Here is a 23,688-nt window from a genome sequence, read left to right as displayed (position 1 = left end):
GCTCAGACAGCAGACGTCTAGCAGTCTCCGTTTTTCTCTTCCTTCGTTTGTCTCCATGTCATATGATTCATTAAATTCCCATTTTGCCAAAACTAGAAGCAACGAGACAAGGATGCAGAATATGGTACCCAGATACATTTAAAGCACTCAGCTGATTTTAAGAACTAAGAGCTCGGGCTTTGGAAACACTTGAAAAGTGTATTCTCATTGTGTAAAATCTAAATACATAATCTGATGATTTCATTAGGGTAAGCTTAGTTTCAAGGTATGCGTTTGCTGTAGGGCTTAAATCTGGGACTCTCCACCATTTGACCTTAGAACTGAAGAAGCTTCTCGGGTGAAACGTCTTCAAGCTTAAAGAAGTCCAGACGCTTTTCTTTCTTTCTTCCAAGCTCCTTAGACTACGATGACCTGGATGACTGAGAACCTTCACAGACATAGTACAGTGGGACAGTATCAGGTTTAAGGATGATAAAAAGTGAGACTGAGCTGCTACAGAAAACAAATCAAAGCTGCTGTTATAACCTATGGTTTCCTTTTAAAATGACCTTTATTGTCAGAATGATTGTTGTCTCATTCAGAAGAGGTACAGCTCAGCAACATAAAATTTCCATCTATCCATTAGAGGTGTCAGGTGTTGCTTTTGAGGAGTCTGATAGCTTGACAATAAAAGCTGTCCTTTAATCTGGTAGTCCACGCAGCCATCCCTCTATTTCGTCTGCCCGACGGCAACAGAGAGAATACCTAGCTATGATTCTCCTTACTCTAACTCGAATCCTGAACACAGACACTGTTTGGAGGAATCTCATTTCTGCCACTTGTATCTGTGATCTCATTCTTTTTTTGTGCAAAAACAGAGCACACCATTCTGTAAATGGTTCCCACATAGTTTTAAAATGTGTCTTGTGGCAGTAAAAGTCTAAACCGCCACCATATCTAATGAAAATGTTTAAATTTGTCCTGATGCAGCACTGATGAGCACCTAACAGGAAAGCATGTTGCTAATGCAGGACGTGGCGGTCCAGCAGTCTTATTGTGCTGCACCCAAACCACAAATGACTTTGTCCTTCTAATGTCAGCAGCTTAAAAACCTGCTCATGTGTTTTTAGTTCTAGAAACATCTCGTGCTCTTTGCTAAACAAATCTGTCTTTTGATCCTTTGACCTTCAATCAGAATTGATGAGCATAGTGATGAAATCTGAACAAGAGTAGTCAGCTAGAGACCTTGTGGACACAAAATAGACAAATGTAAGTGTCAGTGTGTCTCGTAACACTGCTTCAGTGATGAGCTTTAGGTGCTGATTGTGCACATTTTGCTGAATTTCGATGAAGGCGGGCCAGCTGCTTCCTCCTTGCTTCCCGTGTTTCTGCACATGTAACCAAACAGACATGAGGATTGTTTTCGGTGTTCTCATCGGACTCTCTTCCAGATCGTGAATAAGCCGATTACCCAACATGTGTTAAATGGTTGTTCAGAACAAAACCTCCACTCCCATCGCCCTGCAGTACCTCCCTCCCTGCTTCTGCTCTTGTTTATCAACACTCTCCAGTCACATGGTCGCGTAATGGCAGGAGCACCTCCACTTCCTCTCTCTTCAGCAGTTGCTAAGATACAAGGTGTTAGTTACTTCGACAATAGCATGTTGACGCAGGTCAGGGCCGAAATTTTCCAGTTAAAAAACAAAACAAAAGGGGAAAAAAAGGCCCTGTGTTTTGGTGGGCCTGCAGGCAGGAACTGGCTTTTATATTCTTTCACAGAGCTGTTCGTGTGTAGTACATTAGAACTGCTGTTGTGCCCTTAAAAGGTAAAATCCAACTGAGAATTTGGCAGAAGAGTCATAGGCACTTAATAAAACTTCTGCAGCTCCAAAATATTTTTTAGAAAATGGTTAAGGTTTGATTAGAACCACTTTTCTGCAAAGAGTCTAGCTCTGCGACTCCTTTGTGACTGCACACGGTCCCCTCCACAGACCATAGAGGATCTACTATAGCAGGTGCGTGAGTGTGTGTGTGTGTGTGTGTTAGTTACTAAGGGAGAGTGAAGGTTATCATTGCTCTGTTCTTGACTGCTTAGCTCATACAGCGGGTATGTAGCAAACCCCAGTGAAGGTAAACACACGCACACGTCTCACACATCAAGTATGCACTTATCACACATCAAGCAAACACACGCGCACATGCACGCACAAGTAGAACTGCCTGCACGTGGAGCTGTACACTGATGCTAAGAAATTCTTAGGCTGTGAAAACATGTGTTACAGCATCGTGTCAAAATGGGCTCATTACTCATCAGCAGAGTAACATCTTACTTCAGTTTGTGCAGCAAGTGCCCAAGTTCACATCAAATGTAGGCACGCATACAAAGCGCACAAAACTGCGATGCCGTGCTTTGACAGAAGTCATTGGCTTAACGAGGAGAGCAGATTGATGAAGATGATGGAAAGTAGCCTGTCTCCCTGTCAGATGTCGGTATTCTAATCTGCTAAACTGATGGGACAATGATTTTCAGTGAGCAGTGATCAGGCACATGGGCTCTCTGCACTGTCAGAAAGAACGGGGATGATTGTACGGATTGAGTTTCTTCTTCTGAAACCTTCACACTCTGTAACACTCACGCCTGCTCTCCAGTGTTGCCAACTCCTCAGTAAGGAAAATCGCTATTGGCTGTCCTAAAAGTCGCTAGAAGTCGCTAAATGACGTCATCGCCTAATTTGCATAATTGGTCATGCTAATATGATTGTAACCTACGTTGTTGGAGAGAGAAATAACATCGGGGAAGACACATAAAGTCAGTATAAAACGTCCTAAATGCATTTAGAATTTATTTAGAACTACAAATTAAATTTCTTTTTGCAATTATTGTTTTTTTAATGTCACAATTCCAACCCTGCTCCTTTATCCGGGCTTGGACCGGCAAAAGTGACCCGAAATTGGCACTCTGGGGGAGTTACTTTGTGTGTGTGTGTGTGTGTGTGTGTGTGTGTGTTTATAAGTAGTTTTAAAGCTTGTGATCCACAACAAAATAAAATAAAAAAAAAAATAAAAATAAGATCTGACTGCGTTACAGTCAGTGCGGGAACAGCGGATTCATTTGCAGTTTGGACGCATAGGTGTGAACATGTCCTGCCCTGATAGCAGCTGGGGGAGGACTATCCTCCGCCTGTGAGCGCTTTGGCACGGGTGAGGTGCCCACGGCAGCACCCGCTGCTTGTTAACAGTAAGAGTGATACGCGCTTTCACGTCAAAAAGTCATCATAAATAAGTCTCCAATAACACCAGAAAAAGTAGCCAGATTTGTCGCTAGTCGCTTTTTAGAAAAAAAGTCGCTAAGGGGGTCTGAAAACTCGCTAAATATAGCGACAAAGTCGCTCAAGTTGGTAACACTGCTGCTCTCTGATTAGCTTCTTGTCAGTTCTAAGAAATCTGCGCACATTGCTTGTTGTTCAAATAGACAAGGAAACAAACCAGTCCCTGGTGAACTCTACGAATCAGTTCATGCAGTCAGGGCGCCACCTGCTGGATTGATGGAAACATTACAACCGTATTTGATGCTGTTCAGTTGAATGTAATCTGTCCCTGACTGACTGACATTCTTTATGTTAGCCAGCAGGGGGCGAGCCTGGCTGTAAAAAGAGGTAAAAGAATCCCTGATGAGTTTATGCTGTCAGATGCTGTTTTAAATGTAACTGAATAGAACGTGATTCCCTTTTCATTATTTACACTACTGCGCTAAAGTCTTCAGACGCCCATTATTTCCTTATATTACGTGTTAAGGCAAAAACAGAGTTTAGACAATTCTAACAAGCTTGAAAGTCAATACCTTGATTTTTCAGCACAGCATGAACCCTTTGAGGCAACTTATTGTAATTTCAAATAGTCTTCAGGAATAGTTCTCCAGGCTTCTTGAAAGACATTCAAAGCTCTTCTTTGGATGTTTCTGTGTTTTTGTTCTGTTCTCTGTCAAGATGATCTGAAGCTGCTTCAACAATGTTGACTGATAGTGTTCCAGTGTGTTTTTTCTATCCAGGTGTGCTTTTACTGCACTGGCAGCGTGTTTGGGGTCATTGCTGTGATGAAAAATGAAGCTGTTGCCAATCAGATGCTTTCCAGATGGTATTGCATGGTGGATCAAAATCTGATGGTCTGATGTTCACAATTTTATCAATGTTGACGAATGATGATTCCACAATTTTAACCACAAATTTCAAATTTGGACACATCACTCCAACAGATGTCTGTGAAGGTTCTCAGTCATCCAGATCATCGTAGTCAAAGGAATTTGCAAAGAAAAACGTCTGGACTTCTTTAAGTTGCTTGAAGACGTTTCACCTCTCATCCGAGAAGCTTCTTCAGTTCTAAGGTCAAATGGCCGAGAGTCCCAGATTTAAACCCAGTGGGAGTATCCCCCCCAAAGAGGGACAAAGGACCCCCTGGTGATCCTCTAATCACATGAGCCAAGGTGTGAAAGCGGGTGTGGGACCTAATCAGCCAGGGTTTCGGGTGAGCTCATTGTGAAACCTGGCCCCACCTTGTCATGTGAATTCACAATGATTTCACAATGGCTTCTTGACAGCCGTCCTTTCACTGAGACATTTCTGATGAAGCTTCAGTGAACATCAAATGGATCAACTGAAGATCCAGAAGACTCTCTCAGGTCCCGTGTCATGTCTTTCCTGGATTTTTTTCCCCTTCTTTTTTCTCTTTCTGAAGAACATGACTTTCAGATATTGTTCATTTGCTGTAGATAGTTTTTTAGGTCTCCCACGCTCCACACCATACTGAGATATGCCAAGTTTTCAGCTTTGTAGATGCAACCAAAGAAATGTGAACAAGTCATCTGTTTTGTGACAGGCTGCTACTAACAAAGCCTTAAGATGCAATTTAAAATTGATTCTATGCTAACTTGTCTGTTATGTGTAGCCATAACAGTGGTTCATCCCTCGACTTAGGTGCCAAATTTATGCCTGACTGATTCCTAAGTCTTAACCAACAAAGGATCATTCCTCTGAAAATAATCAGGTGCAAAACTGGACTGAAAATTGGAGAAAAAGCAGCCAATGTCCAAAGAAAACCTTTGAAAGTCCTTCAGAAAGCCTGGAGCACTACTCCTCAAGACCACTTTAGAAAATTCCAACAAACTGTGGCTCCTTGGGTCATGATTAGGGTAACCAGCTCCCAAAAAACTGAAGAGCAAAGAGTTTGTGTTCATCTGTGGGGTTTCAGAAGGGATGCACAGATCAGCACGCCACTTTTTGAGGCACACATTTCTTACCAGATGTTCACTTTTGTAAACCAGAGGCAATGAAAATGTGAGACAATTGATAAAAGTGCCGTGCAGTCCGACAAAAAGTTGAACACCTCTCTAATCATGAGCCACCATAAAAAAAACCCCTCAACGATTAGAAAAACCTGACAGATTCAGGGACTTTAGCAACCACCAGGTGGCAGCAGAGGTCTTTGTTTCACACTACATCTGCTGCAGACTCTGTAAAATTCCAGAATTCTTCTACAAAAACTTCAATCCTGAGTGTTTTCCTGTGTTTTTTCTCCATAGCTGCACATTGTTTTAGGGAAACAGCTGTTTCAACAAAACAAAGTCAGACTAATACTCACAGTGAAACACACACAACCAGACACAAAAGTAAACAAACAGAAGTCCTGTTTTGTCAGGAAGAAGCAAACTCATGACACAGATCTGAGTCCATGGGAACTCTTGCTCAGGATTTATCCAACTCCCCTGCAATATTTGTGGGGATCTCTCAAGTTAAGAAACACTGAGCAGCTGAATGAAGGTGGGGCTTTACCCGCAGAAACCCAGCACAGGCAGGGATTTTAGCTAGGGAAAACATGTGGGCTGAATGATGACACCATGTGTGAGTCAAAAGATGGATAGAGGTGGCTGGGTGCCGATAATTACTGACATTAATGCTACAGCACACAGAAAATGCAGCAAGTGCACTGCAGGATGGTGCAAGCAGAGTGCATGTGTAGACGCATTCATAGCATTCTTTGCACCATGCAGCAGGGATCAGGTGGTGAAATTAAGAAATTTAATGCAGGTTTTCAAGAGTTTGGAACAATAGAAGATTTAATGCTGTCGTCTGTGGAGTCACTTTTGTGACAGGATAATTGTTTTGTCTACAATATTCAGTTTTTAAGACAAACTCCAAAATGAGTGGTTTGCTTATGGATGATTCTGTTTATTTAATGCAGTTAATTATGCAACACAGCATGTATTGTTACTTTTGCCATTTTACTGTTATTTGGATGACATTGCTTGGAAAAAAAATTCAAACTAACAGCGAGATTCAGCAGTTTTTACATGCAAAATATATTTTTTTTTAAGCAGGTTAAATGTTATTTATCCCACCTGCATTTGCTAGACATCTTCATCATGAATACTGAAAGTCCCGTCTCTTCAGTGTTTTGAGGAAAAAAAAAACCCATTACCGCATGTGTGGGTTTTGAACCACTGAGTAGACATTCTTTCAAGTAAAAACACCCAGAGATGCCAATTCAAACACACTTGCTGTTTACAACCTATAAATGGAGTTGAAGCTGGGGTAGAAAACATGGGGTATTTAAATGTGTCTTTAGCCAAAGAAAAAAAAAATTAAAAAATCTATAATTACATTTGAGCGGTCTGAGGGGGAACCCAACCTCCTGAGCCTACTTTGGGATCTCTTTTCAAGCTTCAGAATTTATGTCTCTGTGATACTCTCCTCTCATGAAGTAAGGAAGTATAAAGAGTGACAAACCCCACAGAAGATGCAGTGGCGCCAATTTTAATTTTACCTGATATAAAAAAAAGTAAAAGCTGTAATGTTATGGGAGACCTTTCTTTTTTTAAAGACTGCAGCTTTAAAAGTGTGTTAGTTCATGAATATTTTATGTAAATACAAAACACCTAACTGAGATTCAAAGATTCTTTTTTTTCGTGAAGCTTATTTTTATTATTATTTTGTCCCCCAAAAGTTTCTTGTCACTGTGAGACTTTCCTGCACACAGTGCTGCTATTTTTGTCCCCCTGACACGTCGGGATCAGGCCGTGTGTTAAGGCCGTGTTAATGCATCACAAGGCTGTTTACTGACCTCCAAGCAGTGAGATTCACGATGAATGGCTTGTGACTCATGTTTGGTTAAAATAGGACGTGGAAATGCCTACCAGTCCAAAATGTTTCAAACTTGGGCCAGTGGCGTGTCATTTAGGATGACAAAGACGTTTTTGTTTTTATTTTAATAAATCCATCCATCCATCCATCCATCCATCCACCCATCCATCCATCCACCTTCACGTTTTATCTTGTAGCTTTGCTTACAGTGTAAAAAGAGGCGTCAAACTGATGAAAAAAACATTTAAGGAATTGTGATTTCAGGGATTTTGTATGTGTACACACACGAGTGATGTAGAGTGTATGTTAGTGCATCATATGTACACGTGTTGGTGCTCACGTGTTTGTGCATGGGAAGAAAATGAAAAAAGGAAGGATGGAGAGAGTGAGGAGGGTGGAGGAAGAGGAAATTCTCCAGCCCCTGCCCCTCTGATTGTGTTGTAAGGGGGTCCAGCCCAGCCCTGTGGGACTGTACGCTCATTCCAAGGGACCAGGGGAAGGAAATCACCCGCCTCTTTATAACCCCTCTCTCCCCCTCCCTCCGACGTTGTAAAGCATACCACAGACCCAGAGTCAGATAGCAGCCGGCGTTCCACACTCGTCATCATCTCCTCATTTTGATCAGCTTCCATCCCTGCTGTCCTCTCATCTTCTCAATGATTGATATGAGCAGTTGTTGCACCCCCCCGCTCTATTACTCATCCTCTGCACAGATGTCTTTTTTCTCCAGTATCTTCTCTCTCCTCATCTTCCATCCCTCCTCATCACTGTGCTGCTTTCCTCCTCTCCTCCCTCCAGCAGGAACATTTCTGCTCTGTTTATTCTCCAAAGCACCGACTTCCTAACAAGGTAAAGCCCAGCCTGAGCGCTCCGGGCTCCACGCGTTCACACCCAATATGGAAGTCTTACTTCTTCCCACGTGGCCCAGGAGAGTTGTTTACGGGGGACGGTGCTGGACATCGTCCTGATGGACAAGCACACGGCTTTTATGCTTATCAAGCAAAGTGTGTTTGGTTTCCACACGTATGAGAACATTCCACGCGACTTGTGTCACAGCTCATCACATGTGCAGTGCTGAAACACGAGTCTACAGAGCATTAAAGGGATCCTGCTGTGCTTTTCTTATTTTCTGTCACATGTATGCTCTTAAAATGCGGGATGCAAATATTAAACATGGTCAAAATTTGAAATGATGCCACCTGTGACCTAAAGCTCAGGCGTCGGACTGCTTAAACACTTTGATTCTAACAGCTTTTTCTAATCCTGGCTCTTTATGTCGTCATTGTGATTGGATATCCCTATTATGGGTGTGGCAGGCACACAGCATCTGCTATAGGCACAGAACTCGCACCTGTTATTCAAACCTTCTGCTCTAAAGGGGCAGCGAATCAGGAGAACGCTGGTTTAAATGGAGGTGTTAAGGGCGCTAAAACATCTGCACCACGGTCCAATATAATGAAAAGGATTATTTTGAACTGCAAATACTGCAAAGCTACTCAAAAACAAAACTATGGAGTTTTAGGTTATAATAAATCAGTTTTAAATGATGAAGGTGAGCTATGACTAGCAACTTCCTTCCCAGCTTAGCTAGAAGGGACTCCAGTTAGCTCCAAACTTTGTCAGACCAGTAGTATAGTACTCAACATTGACCATATAAGGGCAGATCCCAACAGCACCACATTTGCTAGTCATACTAATGAGTGAAGCTTGGCCTTAAAGGGAGTAGAGCTTGTCTCAGTCAGTTTAAGGACCAGGAGAAGGTTAAATCAAGATTACTTTATGACTGTTAATCATGGAGAGCTACTTTAGTGGAGTCTAAGAGTTAAAAAAACAAAAAACATAATAGGTCCACTCTGAACTGTTTATCCACCAGTAATTAGCTCAATCATTGTTTTAAGCTATTTATCAAATATTTACTGGTTAAACTTTTCTTCTTACTTTCTTACTGTGGCTTTGGGAAGAGCGTCCGAGCCATTTAGAAGCCATCATGGATCTCTCCAGTTGTATATGGACATGAGCTTTCTTATCCAATGAGCATTCCCGTTTGTCATGAGATTACACAGATGCACGTTTCTGAACATCGAGGATTCTCATCTGCTATACGTCACCATAAAAGGCTGATGCTGAAAAACACTTAAGTTGATGAAGAAGCATACGTGATTGGACAGAAAGCTCCGACCCAGCTGCAGGGCCTCACTGCGATGACGTTTGTTATTTCCAAAGTCAAAAATCGACTGTCAGTCTGCACTTTTAAGCCAGTGTAGCCTGCTCAGAAAACACGAACATCTAAGAGTCCATGACAAATCGGCGAGATTATACGGCATGATTTAAAACTGCAGAGCCTCTGTTAAATGGGTTTTGTGGGCAAATTGTGTCAGCAATTGAGATTTTAGTACTTTGCTCTGTTTTACATCATTGTACAGGCAGTTATGGCGGATTTTGCTGTGGTTTAGATGGAAAAAACAATGAATTATAAGAAAATAATGATTCATAGCAATTTTGATCATGAAAGTAAACACGATAAAAGCCAAGCAGAAGGTTTACAAGCTCCCGCGTGAGTTAAGAAAACAGTCTTTGCGGGAATCGACAGTCATCTAAATGAACGTGTTTCATTATTTTTGTCTGGAGCCGATCTCGGTGCTCCCTGACAGATTATGTGAGTCATGCTGTAGAAACAAACCCTTCCAGTTTGACTCTGGGAACTTTCTGGGACGCGCTGTGCATCCCGGTAGGATTTCATGGTGCCTCCCACATTTGAAGGCCTCTAATTAAGAAGTCAAAAAAGCCCCCCCATGTGCAAATATAGTCCAGCGAGCGCTTAAATAGAAACTAAATGCCGCTGCATGATGTAAGTACACTTTTTGGATCTAAAAAGGAAGCTTCTCACTTTCTCTGGTTTCAGTTTGTAGACATACTTTTGTCCCACACTGAAATACCAGTGAACACTTATTTTATCTTACATTTATCATCTTGCAGCTCACATTCAACTGTGTTGTGCACCTGATGTAAATAATGTTAATAAAGTTCTCGTATGTTAATTTAACCCTAGATTGATTTCAAAACTAATAAGTACCCACTCCTAAACCCCTAATTTTTCTCTCACTCCAAAGACTATAGGGTTAGATGTGAAAGAAAAACTGAAGTCCCCTGTCAAGCCTTGTAGGTTGTACCTTAATCCTTACAGTTGCTGCTCAAAGAACATGACCTCTGACCTTGAGTAAAACTAAGGACTTCAAAGTGCATCAAACTAAAAGTAAAGAGTTTCGTGTAGCTTCTCCGCATCCGGGCCATTTTTCATTGCTAAAGACAATAGGACTTCTTTTTGATTCATGAAGACATATTAAGCTGTCATCCATGAGGCTTCTTCAGTTCCAAAACCTGATGGACAGTCTCAGGTTTTCAACCCCTTATGAAGTTGGCCTGTTTTTTAGGTGGTCCTGAGAGTTGTTCAGTCACTTTGGTCTGCCACGACCACAACAATCGGTCGCGGTAGATGGCCACCCCTCCCTGAGCCTCGTTGTGCCAGAGGTTTCTTCCTGTTAAAAGGGAGTTTTTCCTTCTCGCTGTCATCAAAGTGCTTGTATATGATTGTTGGGGTTTTCTCTGTTTCCTCTGTATTACTGTAGGGTTTTTACCTTACAATATAAAGCACCTTGAGGCAACTCTTGTCGTGATTTGGCACTATATAAATTGAATTGTGTTTGGGGATTTGTCCCCTGAATGTGTGGCCTTTAATGACTCACATAATTACAGGGTGGGTCATCATCTTTCAGGACCACATCCAGGGTGACACCTTCATTAAACTGTGACTCTCCATCAGTTTTTAGAACTGAAGAAGCCTGCACCAAAGGCAGCTGCTATCTTTTAAAGCATTTAAGACTAAAGGTAAAACACGAGGTGTTCTTGGCATTGTTGACTTGAGCCATTGGCTGTACTGCCAGTGCCTGATGTTGAACTGTAGTGCCATATAATGTCTTAAAAATAAGATTCCTTGAAAACAGTGTTGAATAATCACTGACAGAACATTTACTGAAAAGCTGTGCGGGCGGGACATGATGTTCCTCAGTATCCTTCTTGAACTTTTCATATTCTTTTTCATTGATCATTTTTGAGAACAAAATGAAATGAACAAAAAAAACCAAATGTCATTTCTGGGTGTATAAAAGATCAAAATGTAATTCACCATGAGGGAGACTCAAACTCATGAGATCGCACTCTGGAGACCAGATGTTTTCCTACTGAGCTAACTGACCAATACACACACTCAACCACACCATGACTGCTGACATCAGAGAGGCCACAGCAGTCCCAGTAAGTGCACCATGTGTCACAGGATGAGATAGAAGATCATTTGCATGTATTTACGTGTAATTTACACATTGGAAACTTGATATTTAAACAAGAAAACTGCATCTGCTAATAACAGTCTTTAAAAAATAAACGTCGTTTGACAGTTTGATCAAAACCATTTCATAACCAAATAAGTTTCAGTCAAATTAACTCTTAAAAAGAGACGTGTGCATTAACCTTCCTAATGCACTGGTTCTCAAACCTATCCTGGAATTTTACAAGCCGGAAAAGAGTTCACACCCCTGCATTTTTATCCAACATTAAAGATACCTGCTGCAAGTTTAGCAGTATGTCATTGTTTTACATAGAAGTTTTAGTGTAACCTGCTTTAGAACTGACATTAGATTTTGTCTACACATGTTCGAAATGGATTTTTATATTGAAATTAAAAGATGACTTCTAACTAAACTAAGTTTGTTTGTTTAAAAGAAAAATGCTCAGTCTGAGCTTTTCTGGCAACCAGAGTAAGTCAGCTGTGAAGAATAGTACGCAATAGGCGCCACTGCACCAACAAAGTCTTGTTTATCTCCTTAAATTCATAGTTTCCACAAGCTTGTCTGCTGGAAAACAGTAGTTTTCTCCCAATATGTTGGGGGAGAAGCTGCCCCAGAGTTCAAGTGTCTTGGGATTTTATTCACGATGATGGAAAGGAGCTGGGCCGGTGGGTTGGTGCAGCATCTGCAGGAATGAAGGCGTTGTAGCAGACTGTCATGGTGAAAAGTGGGATAAGCCAAAAGGCAAAGCTTTCCAGCTACCAGATCTATGTTCCAACCCTCACCTGTGGTCGTGAGATCTGGGTAATAACTAGTAGGTTAAGGCTGCCTACTAGCTGCCTCCTTTTAGAGGTTTTTCTGGGTTCATCCAACAGGTTCTTCCCTCACTCTCACTTTCCACCTCTGGTCTTTTTACCTTTTTATGTTGCAGACTTGTTTAAGCCTGTGCAAGTGCAAAATCATTCACTAGTTGAACTTGGCCAAGAAATGTCAAGATATGTCTTTCACATCAGCCTGGGAGAATTAGCATTTTATCAAGTCTTTCTGTGATGTCTGTATGTACTAAACTGCTGGACCCAGTGGAACATTGACTTGACATTCATAAAGTGCAGTTTATTAGGAGGGTCACGCAGAGAAAACTCCACGTGGTTTTAGAACTAAAGGAGTGTTTCAGGGATATCCTGTATGATTAATCTGTATACATCAGAGAGAACATAGTGTTTAGGAAGCAAGATTAGAGGAAGTATAGGGTTCAGGAAAACACTGCACTGCCACCATAACATAATACAAAACACACAATCTGACTCTCACACAATATCAGGACTGGCCACCTCCCAGTTTCATATCAATGACTTGACAACTATTCACAACAGATATTACAACTGCTTTGAAGAATGTGGCTCGAGACAGGAAGAAAAACTCATTACATAAGGCGTAGAGCGTTCCAGTAAAAGCATACAGCCTTCTCCTTTATTTGGAAAGCCTACACCTCGGCACGCTGAGCCGTGTTTTGGTTTTCTGTCCTTCGAGGGAAGCTGAGAATTTATGAGCCGCTGGTCCAGGTGCTCTCTCTTGTTGACCCTTATTGGTGGCCCAGTGGGAGTCCACAGAGAGGCCTCGAGGACAGAAGGGAAGCTGTGAAAACTGTGCAGAAATTCTATAGTTAAACAACTTCTTTAATCTTTGATGAAATTTTCGAGATCTGCTTTAACCATATACTGTAGTGGTGCAGTGGCTATTTGAAGAGAGTGCAACTCAGGTCATTTTTTCATAGCTACAATTTACTGATATCACCTGAATGCATCTCATGCAATCAGTCATGTTTAGAAAATGTTTGTAACAGCTTGCTAAAAGTAATAAATATGACTGATTGCGGCGCTCTTGTATGACACAAAAGATAATGGCTGTTTCATTCAGCATTCTGATTCAAGTTTGAGAGGCTTTGAAAAATCCCAGGAGGTTCCTAGGAGAAAAAGCAAGGCTCATCGCTAGAAGGTGGTCTTAAAATCCAGGAGGAACCCAGGAAAAATGGGAGTGTTGGTTGGAATGAAGCAGACAGACATTTTATTTTATTGTAGCAAAAAAGGTGAGAGAATTAAAGGTGGAAAGTTGCCAAAAAAAGGAGGAAAATCTGTCCCTGATTTTTAAAACGGTGCCTAAGATTATTATTCTGGAGAAAGAAATTCAGGAAATCTGATTAATTACTCCAAAAAGTTGATTCTGTTCATCTGGACGTTTTCAGTGGGAGAAATAATTCGTCACTCATCCAGGTGACTTCTTTGGTTTCAGCTGACTGCAGGTTTCCTCAACCTTATAAACAGTACATTTGCACGATGACTGAAACTAGCACCACTGAAGCTGGGACTGAAGAAGTCATTGGATGAGTGACGAAACGTCTCTCCCACTGGAAACGCTGCGTCCAGATGAACAGAATCAACTTTTTGGGATTTCCTTAGCTGGATAATTGCGCATGCATCAAGACTGATCATTTGTTGTTTGGGACTAATGAGTAACCTAATATTTTCCAGCTGCAGACCTCGAGATAAATCAGATCTTTTAACTTCATGTGACAGTTGTGTGGTCAGTGTAGGAATCGATAACTGGAGGGTGACCTGTCGCACGAATGCACAGACGGCTGAAACATCCTGACTCATTCATTGCGCTGAAAGCTGTTTAGTCTGGGAGACGATGAGTACTGCAGCCCAAACTCTCACAGTGGTTTCTTTATTATGTGAGGCTGAGTTTGTTTTGATGTGTATCTGTAGATTTTGAGATGCTTCAGTAAAAAGATCATCGCACTGGTGATGATTTCACTTTAAAAAGTTCATTTAACCGATGACACAGAGATGAGATCTCTCACTGTGTGTTATCCTTCACAGCAGTGAATTCTAAGCCTTTGCTGGGAGTGTGAGCTGCTGTGGCAGTATCAGCCTGCTAACAGCAGATGCTGTTTGACTTTGACCACAGTACAAACAATGTGGAATTTGAATATACCTCTTGCTTTTTCATGCCTGCTTGACAGCTGCTCAGCGTCATCATTCATAATGCAACACACAGTCTGAATTTCTCCATAATGTTCAAAAGCTTTTTATGATCTGTGGAGTTAATTGTTTTCTCTCTCCTTTTCTGTTTTTCCAGTGTGCCGAATCGCATGCCACAAGAAATGTGAAGTCAAGGTAAGAGTGCTGCACACATAAAACCCCCAAAAAGAAAGGCAATGTCATGTTTGCAGATATTTGCATGTTATATTTAGTAATACCTTCATGCATCAAGTGAATATTGCTTTCCACATGAAGGAACATGAGAAGGGCTGAATGTTCTCCGTTTATTTGGAGCCACCTACTCTTTAAGATGTGCGTATGTGCACATATACATGCAGATGTTGAGATAGGTGGGGTTTGGGGGGAATTTATGTTCTGCAGAAGAATCTTAAGAATGTCTAAACAAGTACTCTTTGTACCAGAATCTGTTTTTGTTGGATGAGCTCTTGTGTCTTGGAGATCGTCCCCGCGTTCTAAAAATAAAAGACCTCTTGGTGGAGCCGGAGCTCGATTAATCATGTTGTGCGAAAGCAAAAAGCAAGAAAATGGGAGGGAAAACAAAGAGAAGCTGGAGTTTGTGCTGGATTATTAGAAAGGTACAGCATTCATTTAGGGTTTAGGGCAGGGTTTGCACACATACAGCACATACCTAAACACACACCCCTCATCTGGTATCCATTATTGGAAATGGGTGCTAGTTGCCAGCGTTGCCCACTCTGTTTTACACACAGGAAATGCCAGGGGCGCAGGGCAGGCAGGCCACGCTGAGTAAGAGGCGGTGGGGTTTGGTGAACCATGTGAGGGAGGTCTCCAGTGGAAAGTTATTAAACAAAATGGCTGAAACTACAAGCCCTGCGTGTGATTCCTGTCTCACTGGTGACTGCATTTCAATATTATAACCTTTACAAATGAGAGTGCCAGTTTCTTAGGATGGTTCAAAGTTTTAGTTCACCAAAGCCAGTGGGAGAGCAGGTGCAAGGGTTCAGGTTTAATTCCACAGGGTTTAAAATTTGCAGTTTGCCACAGCTCTAAATAACCTTTAAAATATAACACATCCACCATCACCAATAGATAATGTAGCCAGTGACCTCTGTGGAATAGTCTTACTGCTGTTTGAAAGAATGTGTGACCTTTATCAGTTTTTTAATTAATATAATAATACATGCACTCAAACCTCTTCATGAACGACTTAGACTTTTTTAGTGGGTTTAAACAAGCAATTTACTGCAAATATGTCCAGTTAGGATCTGAGCCTCTTGTAGTGGGAGGTTGAAAATCTTTTGTGTGATTCTCTCTTAACCTTGGGTTAATAAAGGTAGATGAGAATAGTGTGGGAGTGTGTGGGTCTGAAACGTGAAGCATCATAGAAGAGTCTTAATGCATCCTGTTTAATAGCCAGTAGGGAGTAATGCTTGTGGTTAAAAATGACTTGCAGTTATATCAAAGTCTATGGGAAGCAGATCTTTCTCTGTTGTTTCATGGGCTCAGGCAATACTTTCAGGTTATATTAAACAGGCTGTTAAGTTTTGTAAATTCTGGCTTTTCTATAAGAAGATTTTCCAGAATATGCTCATGAGCATGTGTAGTCAGATCCACCCTTCATTCGACATATCCAAGTTGCTAATCTTGAAGCTTCAAAATGACACTTTATAAACCAGTGAGTGACACCAGTCCCTCTGTCCAGCTTTCCATTTCTTCTGCTGTGTGCGCCTGTCAGCAATCATTAAATTAATCAATCTTTAGCATCTACAGGTAGCTGTCTAACTGACAGCTAGGTAGGTAGGTGATGGTAGTGTTTCAGCAAGGTTACTGTAAACCTAAATTTTGTGAAACTTGGTGGAGAGCTGGAGCTTGGGAGGGGACAATGTTACTAAAGGGAAAAAGAATAACATTAAATTCTGCTGTGGATCCAGATTTCTCACTTTAATGTTGGTAAAGCATTGGTGTTGGTGTTAGCGATGAGCTTCTGACTTCCCTCATAGTATCTACTTTGATCCAGAGTAATTTGAAAGGACCTTATTGAGAAGAAATGTGTCGCAGAAACCTGCAGAAACTTTTTCTCCTTTGTTTTCCCTGCAGCTCGTGCAATTTTTTAAGTGTGATGAATGGAAGCGCACAGTACATGATAACGCTTGAATTTCAGGAAGCCAGAGGTCAAATTTGTTGGAGAAGCCTAGCAAACTGCCAGTGTCTATATATACAAACCTGCAACTTTCCATCTCCAAAAATCACAGCAGCATTTCCTTTTCTAAACATTTCAGCTAAAAATGTCAAGGCTTTGGCAGGAAGCAATTTGCTAAAAAGCCTGAGATGAAAAACAAGGGAGTGACCGCGACAGGGTCAAGCATGATAACTATCGGCACTCAGTCAGGCCTGTGAGACCACTGGCTACATTTTTACGACTTATTTATTTTAAAATACAGCTAAAGCTCTTTTCTGCGACCTGTCAGCCATATATGATCTGAAATGTTAGGAATCCGAGCGCTCGATAATAACTCAGAGGTAGGACAGTTCTCGTAAGTACACGTTACAATTATAAATCTCCATCTGGAGATAAGAATAATATACGGCCCATATTTAACCGGGCAGCAAACAAATGGTCACAAAATGCCTCCCCACCTTCATGCCTGTTTACTCACAGCTGGATGTGAAAAATGTGTTAAATCTTGTCAGTAACATTTCACTTCTGGGTGATGACGGGAAAGAGCCAAAAACAGCACATAGGGTGATCCTGGAAGTGAACACGAATAGGTTTGCATGAAGTGATGGTATCTTCCATTTTTCAGGCTAATTTACAAGTCTCCCTTCTTTATGTATAGTCTTCCTTTGTATATAATATATATATATACTTCCTTACAAAAACAGAGAGGCTGGATGTCTGGGACTTTCCTGCCAACTTGCTGTGAAAGCACAGAGGAAAGGTAAAACCTCAAACTGCTTAAGCACTAATTTCAGTCTAGAGGCATGGCTTGTATGCCTTCCACCCTGCCCAGCAATTAAATAACAACACGAGTGCATTCAGACTTCAATTCTAATTAAAATATATTTATTTTTCCCTTTTACTTTAGTTAACCTTATAGGATATTGTGCCAAGAAAACACTGCTGGAAATCAGTTCAGGGCACCATCTTTCCAAAAAGACTTCATCCTAGTAAGGACTACTTTCTGCTGGGGTTTAATACACGTGACGTCGAGGGTGTGAAGTGAGAAAGAATTTAACCTCAACTAGATCAAATTCAGGGCTGTCAGTCTTCATTTACCTGAATCAAGATAGTTATTAAGATATTGGTTTGTTTGCCTAGTGTTTACTCCTCAGGAGATTACACATTGTTGTGAAAGTGGTAGTGTTGATACCATATAACCATCCGCAAGCACAGACAGGTCCAGAGCAACAGATTTCTCTCAAGAGCAAACTGTAACCCTAAATAAATGTGAGGAAAATAAAAATACAAATATTGGTCAAATCCAAGACGGATATTGGTTAAAAACATAAATGATAAGAATAGGCTAATAAGGACAGTAGCCTTATCATTGCCTAGCCCTAATTACAATCAATATTTAATTAACTTTTAGTTTATTTAACACCAATTCACAATAACAGTTTGCTCAAAGTGCTTTACATTGTAAGATAAACTCAATAAACAGAGAAAGAGAAGCCCAGCATTTCCCCAGGTCCCCTCTGATCAAGGACTTGGGAAAAAGTGGTGAGGAAGAACTCCATTTTAACAGGAAGAGACCTCCAGCAGACCCAGGTTTGGGAAGGAGCAGCCACCTGCAAATCTTATATAAATACAGGAAGATATTCGCTCACTGTGCATTATTTTGTCACTAATGGTTGGTTGCTAGTAGACAATCTACTAGTGTAATTATATGTCAATCAACTGCATTCTTCACTTTCATTGGTAGTTGTTTTAATTTTTGGACTTATTTTAGTTGAGACAACATTAACTCTGCTTTCGGTGGTCTCTTGTTGTTGGGACATCACTGGCAGTCACTTCCTGTGTGGACGCCCCTTAAGGCTGCTTTATGATCAGTCTACAAAGGTCTATAGAAAGGAAGTCAAGCAAGGAATGGAATTCCTTTCACTTAAAATCTGTATCTCTATTGACGATAGTCACTAAAAGGCAAAGATCCTCTATGTGCACACGGAACATCGTGCTGTTTCTATGGGCTGAGTAGGTAGTGCTTTCGTGTACATTGATCTGTTATCTTGAAAAAAAAGATGTTTATAGATGCACTGTAAATTACCTTATGAACATACCTGAGCTAAAATGATTTAGTAGTGTGGGCTAATTCTGAAGCTACGCTTAAAATCATGAAGTTACTTCTATTAAGGAGCTACTTCACTTCATAGTACAGAAATGAACTGCAGTGTCCGTGCTCATAGTAATAAAGGAACCTGCCACTCTGTGTATTTGTGTGGCTTCAAATATAGTATTTTGTGTATGTTGTGTCATACAGCTGAGATGTCCAGTTGAAGTTATTTGGTTTCTCTGATCCTTCATTGCATGTCAAGCGTGTTTTGAGAAGGAAACCTCCGTGTTCCACCATTAATGAGGAGCAACGTGAAAGAGCGTATCATCTCTCCATCTCTCTGTCTGCTGGTGTTTTCGTTCCACTGCTCTGAAATGATGAAGCACTTGTTTTGTCAGCTCCTGAAATTCTCAGAGCGCATGCTTTGAAACTGTGGAGAGAACTCGTACGTTTCTTTGTGCTGGCTCACTTCCACTTTGTGCTTTTGTTATTTCAGATTTGTTGTTTGTGACCCTTTTAGTTCCTTTCACTGAGCACACCATGTTGCAGTTTGAGCTCTGTTGTTGCTGCTTGGAGCTTCCTGGTGGATGTGCCCTCATTCGGCTCATCAGGTTTGCCAAGTGAAAAGCTGCAAATTGCCCCCTTTGTTTTCATGAAAGTTGCAACATTATTACTAACACTTGATTCCTTTTCCATTCATCAAGCTTAAATTGTGTTACCAAAGCATTTCAGAGTATAAATCTATTGAAATAATAGTAAATGATAATAAAACCAGTAGGTTCACTTGCAGCATTGAGCCTCTTACATAAATATCCTCTTTTCCAGGAAGTTTCTGGATCTTACTACATACCACTGAGTTCAATAGTCATTCTGGCACCGTCTGCCTGTCAGTGGCTACCGTTTCCCGACATTTTTAACATTTCTGAGCGATCACCTGGAGATATAAAGTTCTTGGTGCGGCTACAAATAAGACAAACAGTCTACCTTGTATTATTTATCGCCTCCAAATCTTTGACACATCCAAACACCTGTAACCACACATGTGAGATGCATTTTTGAGAGAGATCGTCAGGTCTGCAGCTGGCCTTCTCCTCACCTGGAGAACAATGTTTGCATCTATAACTGTGAAATGCTGGAGCAGTTATCTGGTTAGCAGCTATCTGGGCCTTGTTTCAGCAGTAAAACCTGGATTCATATTCAATAGCTTGCTCTGTTGTTGACCTCTCTTTCTGTTTTTTAGATGATTTTGGGATTATTGTTATTTTGATTATGCAGTTGGTTGTTTAATGAATCCTCAGAGCCCACACCCAATAAATCAAAACAAATCCGTTCTGTATGGATATGGATGAACTGTTTTCACACATGAATCCAGGTAATGAGGTCTGGATGTTGTACAGATCCGATTCTCTGGACGTTGTCCAGATGTGGCCTTTCACATATGTAGCAGACAGCTGGAGATTGATGGTCATGAGGTGGCGCCTGTGCCGATCAAGCAGGAGGCAGGACACGACGCACGTCAGCACACACTCGCTGTCTGTTAATTGTCTGAATGTATGAATCAGTGAAAGGTCAGGGCTGCAGTGCATGTGTGAAATGGCTAAGGTGTGATGGTCCACCACTTGGGTTCAAGGCGAAAAATCTGTTAACTGTAGAAACATCTGGCATGAAGTTAATGCTCCCCAGAGGGTTGATCCTACCTACTCTGGTTAGTGAGTATCATTTGGTTCAAAGCACCACTATGTTCTATCCATCCATCCATCTTTTAGAGGAGAGGTGGGGTAAACCCTGGACACGCTCATCACAGGGTTCACCTATAGTTAGACACCTACAGCCAATTCAGACTCACCTATTATCCAACACACATTTAAACAGTTGGAGGCATACCTGGATCCATCCTTCATACTGTCTTCTTCAGGAAGAAGTTCACCAAAGGAGAAAATCAGCAGTGCCTTTACATACAAATTCATTTAAAGTCACTGATTCATTTTGTTTCCCCAGCCCAGTGTATCCATGATTTAAACAGTTGTCTTTGGAGATTATTCCACACTGTGCCAGAAGACAGAAAGAAGAAGATTCATACTATGAAAAGCAGTGCACCCAGGATGACCCACTGCTCCCATGTGTCTTTGCAGCCAGTCTCTATTGACACACAAGCCTTCTTTTAGTTTGCATTTTTTCCCTCTTGCCCTCGAGCCTCATCCTCTCTCGTGTAGCCCTTGCTTCAGCAGTCGCAGCAGCTGTCAGGATCATTTGGCTTGATTAACCTTGACTACTGTTCCAGTTACTTCCTGTAGATACCACACATTGCCACACCGCTGATTTATCACACAGGCAGAAACTAGAAGATGTGTCACCACAACTGAGCCCCAGCAAGTGTTTCTCATATTCAAAGACAGAAACACAGGGCATTAGCTGGAGTAAGTGTCTCTGTAGCAGTTTCACCTTTAATTTCTCTTATAAATTCATGTTTCTGTTAAGACACATAATATAACAGGTGCTTTTATCATTTTAATAAATTGAATCATCATCAGGAAATTTATTTTAGTCATAGCGCTCAACCCCCTCGATGTAGAAAAGGCCTTTATGCTCTTAGTTATGTAATGCTTTCATGCTAATGGATAAACAAGGGATTCAAAGAAAGGGGGGAAAAAAATACATATTGTGCTTTTGCTATAAGACGTTAAATAGTTTGGGGAGGTTTCAAAGCATTGTATTGAACCCTTTTGACAACATTAACAGCTTCCTTCGTTTTGCATGTTGTGATGGCCGTGCAGAGAGTGAGAAATGGAAGTTAGAGTAGGAGAGGGGCTGACCCTCTGTTAAGAAAACAAACGGAAGAAGCCGTGTCAGAGTTGTATAATTGTTACATACTTAGCGCACCAACTTGTTAGAGTAAACACACAATGGTGGGCTCATGACCAAAATATTCCTGTATTGGTCACGGTATCTGCACCTACTTTAAAAAAAAAACAACAAAAAGAAAACAACAGCTCCTCGTCTGATCAAATGCAGAGCCAGCCAGCAGCTCTGAGGCTAATTGAATTAGCAGTCACAGGACAGAACACATGCTCGCTACTCTGTTCTCCTCCTTATGACCGCAAACGTTTGCAGGAACACAACAACAGCTCAATCATGGGATAAATCATATGGCTTCTAATTTGAGTGCACTTCTTGTATAAGAAGCGATGTTTTCTGGGTTTAATTTCATTGCGATTTCGACTTAATTTTATATCATGAGGATGAAAATACTCGACTAAGTAAACATTTGTACTACAATTCAATATTTGTCGAGACATGTTGAATTTTAGCAAGTATGCAGTTTCTGATTGCTCCCACGTGAAAATATTTAAGGTAATTGTCTTAAAATTTTACGCAAAGTGAGTGTCGTCCTTGCTACGTGTACTACCTCCTGCTGTGTGCTACAGATGTGGACAGAATTATTAGAGCCTCTGTGAAATTTAAAGGCTTTGTCATTATTTTCCCAAGTGCTTTTCCGACATAGCATTTCTAAACTAGTTTTCTTTAGAAAACATAAATAATTTTTGTTTGCACACAATAACAGAATTATTTCAGAAATAAAACTATCACGGTCAATATAATCAGCCCCCTGAAAAATGGACTTTATTATTGAATAATGGCACAAACCGCGGATGTGCAGTGATGTGATTTAACTTTGTAATACTCAAGGCTTATAAAATTGAGTTAAAACCGAGGATTATCTTCTAATTTACACACAGTATAAAAACTTCACCCAGGGTTTGGGCTGTCACATGAAAAAGCATCATGCCAAGAACAAAATAAATCAGTTTAGACTTGAGAAAAATAATGTTTGATGCTCTCAAAGCAGGAGATGGATATACAAAGTTGTCACAGCATTTCCAAGTGTTAAGAACTGAGATGAGACACATCATCGATAAGAGAGCCGCACAGTACAGACAAGCCTTGCAGGTGGGAAAAGAAAATTTTAAAGACTCTGAAAGGAAAACTAGTGAGCGATGTGTCAAAAGACCGCAGAACAACGGCCAACATACTAGTCAATGACTTAGCCAAGTCGGCTAAGCTATATAGATGTTTAAAATTCTTTATACAGTATTGTTTATACAGTAAGTTTCATCCAGATAGATGAACACATGTAGGAAGACGTACAGACATGCACTGCAGTCATTATAGTAAGATGAAAAAAATAAATATGCGACTTTAACTTTGACTGTCAAACAAAGTTAAAGTCTCCTTGTTCATGTGCGTAAACTAACGGCTTACACAAGGACCATGGGTTTACAGCCATGTATTTAGTAAGTGCATGTTAGCGACATGTGCATAGATACAGCAGAGAAAACAAACAGGAACGCCCAGCTTTAGCATGATGGAGTAATCAAGAGCTGTGGGAAAGAATGTCAACAACGTGCCAAGTGCACGAAGGAGACACGGATGGAAGAAGTAAGCGAGAAGGATGAATGTGCTTAAGATCAATTAGAAAAAAAATTCCACACTTTCATTTCATTGCCCTTCTTGTACAGAGAAAGAACTGCTGAGCATGCACCATCTCTCCCGGAGTTTCTAATCGTCTCTGAGTGCTACAACAGCTGTGAGTGTTGAGGGTTTTTTTCGGAGGAGCCTTCTTTATTACGTGCTCAAGGAGTTTGGAGACTTTGTTCTGTTCAAGTTCCCCACCCTTACATCTGCAGCCCGTCCTTTGGTTCAAGGCAACAGCTTTTCCATCCCATGTTAGCTCCTGCTGCCTAATCATGACCATCCAGTAGAAAAATCCATGTTAAATCTGGTCTGTAAGCTGCGAGGGCGTTGCTGAAGCGTTCCACCGGGCGCTGGGGGACCGAGAGCCTGATGCTCGCCCCTGACGTTGCTTGGGAAAGCCTGAGTCAGACTCATGAAACTGGACCTCACCCAGAGTGTTCTCTCCCTCTCTGTGTTCCTCTCTGTA

At 41.1% G+C, this 23,688-nt stretch overlaps 1 protein-coding gene across 11 annotated transcripts in view; it reads left to right on the top strand.

The window, feature by feature from the left end:
- The window catches only part of tns1b (tensin 1b), a 190,921-nt gene that overhangs the window by 63,684 nt on the left and 103,549 nt on the right, over positions 1-23,688 (top strand). For all 11 annotated transcript variants that reach the window (XM_039600127.1, XM_039600126.1, XM_031757388.2 and 8 more), the window contains exon 3: positions 14,594-14,631. In XM_039600127.1, the coding sequence (XP_039456061.1) occupies positions 14,594-14,631 (38 nt within the window). The remainder of the gene's footprint in view (positions 1-14,593; positions 14,632-23,688) is intronic.

Source organism: Oreochromis aureus, linkage group 16 (genome assembly GCF_013358895.1).
Source record: "Oreochromis aureus strain Israel breed Guangdong linkage group 16, ZZ_aureus, whole genome shotgun sequence".
NCBI lineage: Eukaryota > Metazoa > Chordata > Actinopteri > Cichliformes > Cichlidae > Oreochromis > Oreochromis aureus.
The sequence above is the reverse complement of the archived record's forward strand: the minus strand, read 5'-3'. Positions and strand labels throughout refer to the sequence as shown.